At 42.3% G+C, this 12,478-nt stretch overlaps 1 protein-coding gene across 2 annotated transcripts in view; it reads left to right on the forward strand.

Moving 5' to 3' along the window:
* LOC105699939 overlaps positions 1-12,478 on the forward strand; it is a 53,281-nt gene that overhangs the window by 16,314 nt on the left and 24,489 nt on the right. Inside the window, exon 2 of one of the 2 annotated variants that reach the window (XM_012425392.2) lies at positions 5,888-6,020. In XM_012425392.2, the coding sequence (XP_012280815.1) occupies positions 5,888-6,020 (133 nt within the window). The remainder of the gene's footprint in view (positions 1-5,887; positions 6,021-12,478) is intronic. The other variant, XM_023432569.1, reaches the window with a different exon arrangement.

A 12,478-nucleotide genomic window follows, 5' to 3' on the forward strand; every position in this document is an offset into this window, starting at 1 on the left:
TTATGTCCGTTTTTATAGACTTAAGATCCAAACGAGCATTCTATACAAACACCTTAAGGTTAAGTGAAACACGTCGAGGAACTTGATCGACGTCGCAAAAAAAGTTTTTTCTGAAGACGGTACCGACGTTCGTTTTTATATCGACAGCTGGGTCGAATTATATTGAGTATTGCCCAAAATGGCATACTCCACCTGTCGTTTTCGTACAATAATTATAAAGAAATCGAAGTAAAACTCCAGAAATTCCCTGGATTCATGGTTTTCGAGGCCTTGATTGACTGCAGAGGGACCCCCTGCGCCATCTGTGATTTCCGTGTCAACTAAACTTTTACTCCGAGACCTCGTATTCCCATCGTTTTAGCATAGAAGCGCATACAAAACCTTTTTTGCCTTTATCCCGTTCAAATGTGAGTTTATCGATTACCAGAGTGTTCTAAATTGTCGTACAATTGTCCTGACCCTTTCGATTCTCATATCAGAGCCTTCGATAAATGTATATTGATCGAAATATGAGAGCTCGACGGCTTTCTGATTCTGGTCTGGGCAGTTAAAAAAATTTCTTTCAAAAAATTCAAATCTCGAAATTATCAGGATAATTCCGTAAGTACTCACGAGTCGAAGTTTCGGACGATTCTACCCAGTACCCTTAAAAGAAAGTGTCTTATTCGAATCGATTGATTTGAGGGGGGTTTCATTTCACCTTAAATCCTTAATCGAGTCTGCATCGATTCCAAACGAGGGGAGAAAATAAAGCGGGGTAGGAGTCCTTTTCCTTTACTTTTGTCTGGAATTGGTCCCGACGTAACGTCAATTACGTTGATCCACCGCAGGTGTGAGTTCGCGCATGCGCACCGGGCGAAAAACGATCCGAGGTCCGCGAGAGCTCAACGCCGATTGACTCGCGCGACCCAGAATCGCGAATCGCGAGTCGATCTCCCAGGGGGATCGGCGGATAATTTACGCGGGTTAGTAATTAAATTTAATGGCGCTCGTCGGAGCCTCCCGAGGGGCGCGTTTACGCGGGAATGCCGCGTTTCCCACAATTCCCGTCGACCCTGTGGTCCCATGAGGCCGGGGGGATGCGAGGGACCAATCGCGGCCACCCTTTGGCGGGTCCACTTTCCCCTGGGCCGCGCTACCGGAAAGCGGCGCCACCGCGGAGCTTATACAAGAGGTTTGTTCATTTTGCCTACACTTTCTACACTTTTACGAAAAGTGTACACTTTGACGTCGCTGTTCGTTTTGCGAGGGAATCTACCCCGAGGGTACACTTTTTCTACACTTTCTACCCTCGATCCCGAGCGAGGGCAAGAAAGGTAGCCCGGGAATTTGGCGGCAAATTTCAAAATTGAAAAGACCAACAAACAGGATAATACAAAATGTATGCTAACGTCTCAACGTAATATAAACAGAAGTAATTATTAATGCATCTTCTTTATGTATAGAACGATTTAGCGTTTTAGTTTTGTACGTAATGTTTGAAACAATTTACAATAATTATGTATTACTACGTAACCGCGGTTGGATTGAACTAAACTATAATTTTTCATCGTTGTAGTTAAATTGTTCTTCATTCTCCTGCAATAATATTCTGACCCTTATTGATCCTCGATACCTGAAATTCGGGAAAGGAATTTTCATCTTCTAGAATGACAAGGTAATAGAACGAATTGGAGGATTTGAAAAAAACGAAGACAGCCCAAGAAGGAAGGCTGGAGGAAGCATTACATTTTCGTATTCATCATCGTCCGATACGGATAACCTCAAAATCGCGTACCGTTCCACTAAATCGGTCATCTTGGACTTTCGTGAGGTTGCTGGCGTTCAGGACGTATTTACAAAACGTACGATATTCGTTAAATATATAGAAAATATAGGACAAATATTTTGTGCTACTAGGGAAGTTCTTCCTTCTACACGGGCCTTTGATAGCCCAATGGTTACGATCATCGCTCGTACCGCATAGTCTCTCGGGTTCGAATCCCTCTCAGGAGAGATTTTTCGGTGTCTAAGGCAGGGTCTGTCTGATAGCCTTGCTGATGAGTTCACACAGGCAGACCCGGGACTAAACACAACGATAATGGGTACCACCATCTCCATGCCTACAAACCCAAAGGATCAATCGAGGACGATCCAAGAACCAAAATGTTACAGTAATCTGGCACACTTGTGCCGTAAGAACTTTCGTCAGCGTTTAGAGAGCAAAGGTACCTCACTGTCTAACCTCCCCTTGCATTCCCACCCTTATCCACGTGTCTTCCTTTTCCGTAAGCTCCATAGGCACCACCGATACCAGTTGTCGCCGATAAGCCAAGAGCGACGCGTGGAACTCGAGAAAGAGGCTGATACGGGAAGCCTTCTCGATAATTTCCACGTGGAAATTATCGAGTAGGCTCTTCACGGAAATCCATTTTTCTCTCCCACTCGAGAGGAAAACTCACCGCTCGCGATAACCCTGGTTGTCCTTTATCTCTTATTGTTAGAGACGGGGGAATTCTTTTTCTGACGCCGACTATAGACGACATGGGCAAAGGCGTAATTAGTAATCGCGATTATGGTCGGCGGGAATCTAATTATTAATTGGTACATTATGCCGGTAATTACTTAATTTAAGAATATTGGTAGGTAATTCATTTAACGTACTGTCCCTAGTAGCATAAAATAATTTCTAAATATTTCTTTGTAATCTTTGCTGAATATCTCAAGCGACAGATTTTTTAAGATTTCTTGTAGATTTCATTTGAAGATACCTGAAATATTTGTTGAAAATCTCAATTCAACTCCGCTCCGTCACCGCGGAATTGAATTACTGCCGAACGACGATATATCGTCTTGCAAAGAGTGCCAACGACTTCGGGTGACACTAAAAGGGTTAAAATACCGTTCCAAGCGGAAAATGTTGAAAGAAAATGGTCGGATCTCTTAATCTCGATTTTTTGATTTCGGCAATTTCCCGGGCGAGCGAAGCTCCGTCACCGCGGAATTGAATATCTCGTCGAAAAACGGTAGGGCGGATTGATTCGGGATGACGAAGGTTTAATTCGCGGGCCGGAATAGGTGCGGAGCGACTTTGGCTCGATTCTACTCGGACTCGGTGTCCGTTTCCCGTTTAGGTCCCGAATGAAACTCGGTACATAGAAAGTGCATTTACCGGGACCGAGCCTAACGATGACGGATGAGTCGCGGTATCGCGGGTACACGGCTCGCGGATATCTCCGCGGGGCCGTTATCCGCAATCCGCAATCCGCAGGGCGCGAGCCGCGCGGCGCCATCGCCGAACCATTCGTTCAAATCAAGAACTCGAATTCGGCTTTCGTCCTCCTGTTTTAGGCAGAGCTCGCGAAAAATCTCTCTTATATCCTGGGATTTCCCTCGTGACGAGTTTCACCACTTTCAGGGCCTAGGCTCTAAATTGGTGATTTTTAAGATGATACGATAGGCGCTGAGAAATTTAATCGAGGTCAATGAAATGAAATTCATCTATATCCTTTTTTATGGTAATACCATTCCGAATATTTAAGTATTGGGTTAGCACTTGATTGCGGAGTTTTAAATTCCATCTATCCACAAAATCCGCATTTACTTGCCAACGCAATAGTTTCATAAGCTGGCGCGTCACGTTACCGACATTTATATTTATGTTTAAGACTTTTACAGCCTACGTTGAGAATTATACGAACTGATGCGTTCTATTTGTCATTTCGGCAAAATAATGATAAGAAGATCAATGTAATAGTCTGAATCCCGTGAATTTATTATTCTAACGACGTTTAGGCTCGCAGAGCTCGCGAAAAATCCCTATTATTCCTTGGGATTTCCCTCGTGGCGGATTTCACCACTTTCAGGGCCTAGGCTCTAAATTGGTGATTTTTAAGATGATACGAAAGACACTGAGAAATTCAATCGAGGTCAATGAAATGAAATTCATCCGTATCCTTTTTGATGGTAATGCCATTCCGAATACTTAAGTATTGGATTGGCATTTGATTGCGGATTTTTTAATTCCATCTATCGACAAAATCCGCATTTAGTTGCCAATCCAATAGTAACATAAGCTGGCGCGTCCCGTTACCGACATTTATATTTATGTTGGTCTTTCACAGTCTACATTGAGAATTATACGAACTGATGCGTTCTATTTGTCATTTCGGCAAAATAATGATAAAAAGATCAATGTAATAGTGTCTAAATCCCGTGAATTCATTATTCTAACGACGTTTAGGCTCGCAGAGCTCGCGAAAAATTCCTCTTATTCCTTGGGATTTCCCTCGTGACGGATTTCACCACTTTCAGGGCCTAGGCTCTAAATTGGTGATTTTTAAGATGATACGAAAGACGTTCAGAAATTTAATCGAGGTCAATGAAATGAAATTCATTTATATCCTTTTTCATGGTAATGCCATTCCGAATATTTAAGTATTGGGTTAGCACCTGATGGCGGATTTTTTAATTGCACCTATCAGCATAATCCGCATTTCGTTGCCAACCCAGTAGTAACATAAGCTGGCGCGTCCCGTTACCGACATTTATATTTATGTTGGTCCTTCACAGTCTACGTTGAGAATTATACGAACTGATGCGTTCTATTTGTCATTTCGGCAAAATAATGATAAAAAGATCAATGTAATAGTGTCTAAATCCCGTGAATTCATCATTCTAACAACGTTTAGGCTCGCAGAGCTCGCGAAAAATCTCTCTTATATCCTGGAATTTCCCTCGTGACATGTTTAGTACAATACTTAATATTTAGAAAAAGCTTTTTTACCGACGTCTATCAAGTTCCTCGACGTGTTTCACTTCACCTAAAATCGTGTTACGGCATATTTTACATAAATTTTGCGGCTTAGTCCTACCGATTTTTTTATCGATTTCATTATAATTATCGAACAAAAACGACAGATAGAGTACGCCATTTAGTACAATACCCAATATAATTTCACACAACTGTCAATATGAAAACGAACGTCGGCAACACAGGTATTCAGAAAGATCTTCTTTACTAACGTCGATCATGTTCCTCGACGTGTTTCACTTCACCTTAAGAACCACTGCTCTAAAAAGATTTTCTGCTGATTCCTTAGAAGTGGATCAATTGCCGAATGGATAAAAGTGCTCGCGGTATACGTATGTGACTCAGCTGAAAAGATTATGGAAAGCGATTTAAACTTATTCTTCCGTGAGATAGTCATCGATTGCCCTCGTGCAACCCAAATCCTGAGTGCGCCCCAAGATACGTAGAGAATAGGCCAAAGAGATAAAAGTGTACGAATGGATAATGGCCCCGAAATCGAACGATCTCGCGGTCACTCGTATAGACTTTATGGATGGGGATTTTATGATCGAAGTTTCCCTGAGCCATCATCACCACTCCGGAATGAAAGATTAGCTGTCCAGATTCTGGCAAAGAGACTGACACGAACTTTGCCTTGTTTCCGCCATTCCTAGAGAAAGATAGATAGATTTAATTGCAGGCCCTCGGCAAACTTTTTGAAGGGATTTCTCTACTCCGTTTAAATGTTTTAGCGCAAAGGATCATAAGACACTTTTTTATTCCTTGTTTGAGTACTCGATTGATAGCGTTACGTTTTTTGCAACGAAGTCTTCAAGAATCGTATAACGATCGAAATATGAGAGCACCACGCGGTTTTGGCGCAGGTCTAGGCTAAATCTAGAAATTGCTTTTTGAAAATTAAAATCTCTAAAGTGGCCAGGAACACTTCTAAGGTGCTTACAAGTCTCGCGCCGAAATTTCAGCGAATTCGGTGGAACGCCCTTCTAGAAAAGTGTTTTATTCGGGTCGACCTTTTCGAGGTGGGTTTCCCGAAAATGTGCCAATAAATGTCCCACCAAATGTGCGCGATTGACTCTTCCTTTCCATTTGTTTCAGTAGTGGCTAGCTGCAGAGGGGATGATTGCGGACACGACGATCTCAGCGCGTGCGCGAATCCCATCCGCAAGATCACCAACACCAACGACTTTGGTACGATCACTACCAAGCAAGAACTGGAGCAGCTTTGCGGGTGAGTACTAGGGACGTAGCGAGTCGAATACTTACTTTACTACCTCGAGTTACTCGAATTTGCATTGCCAACTCGAGTTTGGATTCGAATCGATAACTCGGTGCCGCGTACGTTCGACGAGACGAGTAGAATCCATGGTGAGTAAAACGACTCAGTCGAAGAGATATAACGAGTCAAGCACTTCGTCGACTCGAGTTACTCAAATTTCAAAACATTGCCAATTCGAATTTGAACTCGAGTCGATAACTCGATGCTGCGTACATTCGACGTGGCGAGGAGAGTCCATGACGAGTTGGTGAGTCAAATGACTCAATTTACCAGCGACTCGAGTTAAAGCGAGTACTTCCTCGGCTCGAGTTCCTCGAAGGTTGACGACTCGAATCGACGACTGGATGTCGCATAAATTCGGCGCGACGAGTCGAGTCAATGGCGAGTTGAATAGAAAGACAATCCCTTTAATGATCACTCGAATAAACAAATAAGGCGCGATTGATATCCCGGGACAAGTACCTCGGTCTCACTCCTCCCCTCGTAACTCGCGTTCGTTTGTACCAATAACTCGAGTTACAAAAAAAGTGACTCGAGTCGACTGGAATACACGTTTGACTCGTCTCGTCACATCACTGAGGAGTACGCGAGAACGATCGGCGAACCTCCCTTCTCGGGAATCCTCAAAAGAAGGAACACTCCAAGGGGACGGGAAATAAAGAGAAACGGAAAAACGTCGCCTTAATTAAGACCCCACCTCCCCGGGTGACCCCGACGGCTGCTCGTCCACGTCGGGCTCATCCCAGAGGAGGGCGAATATTCAAGGGATCGTCCCTCCAAGGAAATGCGATTACCAGCTACGGGGGAGCTCACCTTCTGACGAGCTTTTCGAACGGCGGCCACCCTCCCACCCTTTAACCCATTATGTTCACTTTCCCCCGGCAACGCGAACCACGGAGACGAACTAGGGAGATCGACGGTATACTAGGTTTTACGAGTCGCGGGTTTGTCATTGTGGACGGTAGCTAATGAGCAGCCATTCGAGCCGTAGGACTCGAGACTCTGTACCCCGTCGAGACTCTCCCGAGGGGGAACATTTGACATATTTAATATCGAGAAGGGGATAATACAGAGGGAGGAACGTTGCGGATGGCGAGCCGCGTTGCGTCTGCGTCCTTTGTTCCCAGAACGGAAATTTCCTCTCTCTCTTCGGCCCAGTTTCTTTCGGGCCAATTATTCAAGATCTGGACCGTGAGTCTGCTCGAGTTACGGGTTCCTGTGTTTCGCTTATCGGATTTGCGGTGAATTAAATGGAATGCCGCGTACGCCGTCGAGGGTTCAAAAGGAACGTCTCTGCCAAGTGAACTCGTTGATGTTGCGGTGTTCTCTATATTTTTCAAAACCGGGGCCACTCAGAGGCCGTCTTGTATCTTCAAATACGAGGATATATAAATTCGAGAGATCCTTTGGTAACTCAGAGAATCGCGCGTCTTCCGGGGATGTTGGAAAAGGGAACGGTCTCTTTTGTTTCCGTTTGTCGAAAGACGTGGTAGCGTCTGCCACGTCATCCATATTCGGGTGACATACCAGTCAAATAAAATGCGCGTGGCAGTCAATGTGTTAAGGTGGAGTGGAACCCCCCTCGAATCGGTCGATTCGAATAAGGCACGAATAAGAACGGTCTCTTTTGTTTCCGTTTGTTGAAAGACGTGGTAGTGTCTTTGACATGTTCATGGCCTGAACCGAACGCTACGGCTCTCTTTTTCTCGATACGTCGCTTTAACACGATGACTGCCACGTCACCCATATTCGGGCGACATACCAGTCAAATAAAATGCGCGTGGCAGTCAACGTGTTAAGGTGAACTGGAACCCCCCTCCAATCAGTCGATTCGAATAAGACAAAGTGTCTTTTGAGAGTATTGGACCGAACTGCCCCAAAATTTTGACACATGACTGGTGGGTACTTATGAAGTATCCAAATCGTACGCTACGGATTTCTTTTTCTCGGTACGTCGCTTTAAGGTGAACTGAAACCCCCTCAAATCAGTCGATTCGAATAAGACAAAGTGTCATTTGAGGGTATTGGGCCGAACTGCCTAATACTTTCACACATAATTGGTGGACACTTATGAATTATCCGAATCAAACGCTACGGATCTCTTTTTCTCGATACGTCGATTAAAGGTAAACTGAAATCCCCCTCAAATCAGTCGATTCGAATGACACTTTTTTAAGGGTATTGGACCGAACTGCCCCAAAATATGGACGCATGACTCGTGGGCACTTATGAATTGGCCTGTTGACCAAAGATATCTTTCGAGAAAGCCATCGAGGTCTCGTCGAGGTCTCATAGCGATCCCTACTCTCCTCCCCCCTTTAGAATGTCAAGAAAGTTTAGATAATCAAATTTCATGGGTGATATGACTTTCATGGGACATTATATTCACGTGATATCGTTACAGACGATTCAGACACCCAGTTTGGAGAAGAGTTTTGCAAATAATTTGACACCGGAGATACCACTCTCGTATCACCTTTAAACGATCTTCGGCGTGCGATTTCGGGTTCCCTTTGCCGAGGCCTGTCGACCGAGGATATCTTTCGAGGAGCTATCGAGGTGCCATAGAGGTCTCATCGAGGTCTCATAGCGATCCCCGGCTTTCCTGCCTCCTTTAGAATGTATCGAGTCGTCGAGGATCCACCACTTCCGGTGCTATCCGGAACTTTCCTGGAGAGTTTCCTCCTCCCCTTTCTCCCGCTCGTGCCGTGTCTCGCCCCGTCTCTAGACACGGCCTGGCAGCGGCTCCGAGCTCGAGAAGATCTCTCGGCCCAGCTTCCGGTTACAACTTTATTCGTCGTCTTATTATAGCCGAACCCCTTGGAACGCTGCTAAGTACATACACTCGCTAACTTCCCCACCGGGAGGGCTCTTCGCGCCGGCTGCCATCTATCGGGAAACCGACGAGGAACGATTTACTTAGAGACCAATTGTTCCGGCGCCGCCTTAAGGGAGGGTGGAACCGACCGAGGGAAATCACCAGCGGAAGATTCGCGCGATTTAAGGTGATAGGAAAGAGTCAGCCTATATATTATATCGGTTTCGTTCATAGCTTAAAAAATGCAGAAAAATCGTCCAATCTCGATGGTCTCGTTAATGTTAACTTTACTCATTCAAGAGGTTCAAAAAACGACATTCATTGTCCTATTTGATACGCCAGGCTGAACATCGCAGATAATGACTAGGTCCGAGTTTCTTAATCCGAGAAGTCAAATCGTTGGGGAAAGTATTACACGAATTGGGGGTACCGATTCCTTTCATATTTTACCACGGGAATGTGGAAGCCCTAAAGTAGGTCCTGAAATAGACAAAATTTCATTTTTTATAAAAAATTTTGGAAACATCTATAAACAAATTTTAAAAAAATCGAAACTTTATGGGCGTTAGGACTTTCTTCTTAGCTTCCATATTAACATTCTTAAGTTTAAAACGATCCGGTGAACTCAGTTCGGAGAGAAGTTTCATAATCGAGACCTCTTCACGCCACTTTCACATCGCCTTAATGGAGAAGAGAACCCGACTTAGGGAAATCCGCGGCGGAAAACTCGCGCGTTTTAATGAGCGCCCACCTACACGGCCGATATCTGTTAAATTAATGTCACTTGAGTATAGGCCGTGGTTTAATAAATGTAATTGACGATTGTATGCAAATCGACTCGTCCGGTCTCACAGGGACGTTACAACGAACTCGACTCCGGGGAAGTATCGACGATATCGATCATTAAATAAAGGTACCCCCCATAATTCGTAAATATTAAAAATCGATATCTGTAGCATTCCAAGCGGCTCATACACTGTTAAAAAAGATACTATATTTTTATAATATTTTTCTTGGAAGTTTTACTCATACTTGGTATACTAATTTTACAACATCTGTGCAAGAAATTTCTAAAATTCGTCATAAAATTAGTATATAAGTGTATTAATCATTTCCACGGAATTTGAGAAAGGTCTAACACGATGTCACCAAATTGTAAGCTCACTTCGAAATTCGAAGTATATGTATAGTCATTCACTTTTAGGGCATTAAATGTGTAATTGTACCACAACCCTATGTACTGATAGTGCATGAATTTTATGAATATTTCTAACAGTGTAGCATAAACGTAGGGTAATTCCGAAAGGGACGGACCTTTTCCAAAAAGCTCAGTTTCGATCTTTTTGTTTTTTTCACGTTAGAATATTCAGACGAGAGTACAATGGTCACAGGAATACGGCGCCATTTTGGATCTGATTTAGTATAAACGGAAAGAGATGTTTTATAAAGATCCACATTTTGAAAGTACCCGGACATACAATTAATGCTCACAATTCATGTGCTGAGATTTCAGACAATCCTGTGGAATACGCTTTAAAAATTGTGTTTTAATTGAATTGACAAGTTTGAGGCAGGATTCACCTACCCTTAAAGATCATTGTTCGCCCTATAAAAATCATTCATTGCCTTCCCTTTATAACCCAATCTACCCTTCTTCCGGTATTCTGAGTAGTTTTTCGACATCTCTCGAGATAAGTGCAAGGAAGTCGGAATTGGGAAGGAAATTACCGAGACGCTAATTCACTCGGTAAACTTACACGGCAGATAGTCGTTTACGAACGAACTTAACGCGTAATGCAGTTGCCGAGTGTTCTTCGTTCAATTTGGTTCCTGCTCCAGAAACATCGTCTATGAGCGTTGCTCCCGTTTCGGAAGTTCTCGGAGCAGAGGAGTGGGAATCTTTTTGTGGGGGTTATTTGTGCCCGTACTTGCGAAAGTGGTCGGAGTAAAAATACTAGAAAAAAAGGATCCATCCCATACATTGTATTGCATAGGTTTAAATGTACAGTAATGTGAAGTTAGTTAACAAAAAAAAGTATTTAAGCCACTTCCAAAATTTTTGGCACATTTTACGGGGAGAGTTACCCTTTCTTGCCCCTCTCTGGGCCCTTCTCTCCTCTTTCCCTCGACATCCGGAACTTCTTTCGCCACTTCCGGGATCATTTCTTCCGCCAACGGGTTTCGATATTTCAAACGCTCAATAATTGCAAAAATATTTTTTTCAGCGTTTAAGGTAGGGCTGCCTGTAAAATCGTCTTCGATCGTACCCGGCACATATGTCAAATTTGTTTGTTTGTAGAAAAATCGTTTAATATCAAGTCCTGACAAACACAAATTTATAATACATGAATATTACAAATTTATAATATATGAATATTATAAACTTATTACGCATATGTACCAAATTTGTAATACATGTTATACATTTTATTTGAAAATATGTTAGAAAATTAGTATACCATGTCGGAATAAAACCTCCAACAATGTATATAAAGCTTGAAATTTTATTGAGTTGTGCAAAAGTGGCAATTCCAGCTTTATATACATCATCCAAGAAAAATGTTATAAAACTACAATATTTTTTTTTAAAGTGTACCTCTTGAAAATCGGTATACAAAGAGCATCCGATTTTTTGTATACACGTCTTATGACAGTTGCACAGGTGCATACACGCCTTCCTACTCGATTTCTCAGGAATTCTCAGCATTCATTTCGATCACATATTCCGAAATTCAGAATACCTGTCCTCTGAAATTCGTATCCTTACAAACTAAAGTCCCGAAGACAAATGTACAGAAAAATCTGACAAATATTCTATCTCGAGGAAACTTCGTCTTCTTGTATATCGCATTTCAAACGGATACCTTTATCAGTTCGGGATTATTTCCCGAGAAGAGTTCCCTTTCTTGCCACTCTTTCTCTCTCTCTCCCTTTTCCCTCTTCTCTGCGCGTCCGGAAGCACTTTTACCCCTTCCGGGATCATTTCTTGCGCGAGCTTTCGCCAACTAGAAATCCCGATCGGACGAAAGAGCTGCCCCGAAGATTCCTATGCAGATGTCCGATCGGCAAATTGGATGGAATTTCGGAGAGCCTTGGCTCCCATGGATACCCTGTTAAAAAAATAGTGAATTTTATAACATTTTCTATGGAAGTTTTATTCATACATGGTATACTAATTTTATAACATAGTTTCAAATGAAATATATAACGCTTATTTAATTTAGTTCATACATATGAAATAAAATTATGAAGGATATTAGTAATTTTATGATATGTTCAAAAAAAATAGTGAATTTTATAACATTTTCTATGGAAGTTTTATTCATACATGGTATACTAATTTTATAACATAGTTTCCAATGAAATATATAACGCTTATTTATAAATTTAGTTCATACATATGAAATAAAATTATGAAGGATATTAGTAATTTTATGATATGTTCAAAAAATAGAGTGAATTTTATAACATTTTCGATGGAAGTTTTATTCATACATGGTATACTAATTTTATAACATAGTTTCAAATGAAATATATAACGCGTGTTATAAATTTAGTACACACGTATGTAATAAAATTATGAAGGATATTA

Source organism: Orussus abietinus, unplaced genomic scaffold (assembly GCF_000612105.2).
Source record: "Orussus abietinus isolate OABI.00-Male unplaced genomic scaffold, Oabi_2.0 scaffold290, whole genome shotgun sequence".
Lineage (NCBI taxonomy): Eukaryota > Metazoa > Arthropoda > Insecta > Hymenoptera > Orussidae > Orussus > Orussus abietinus.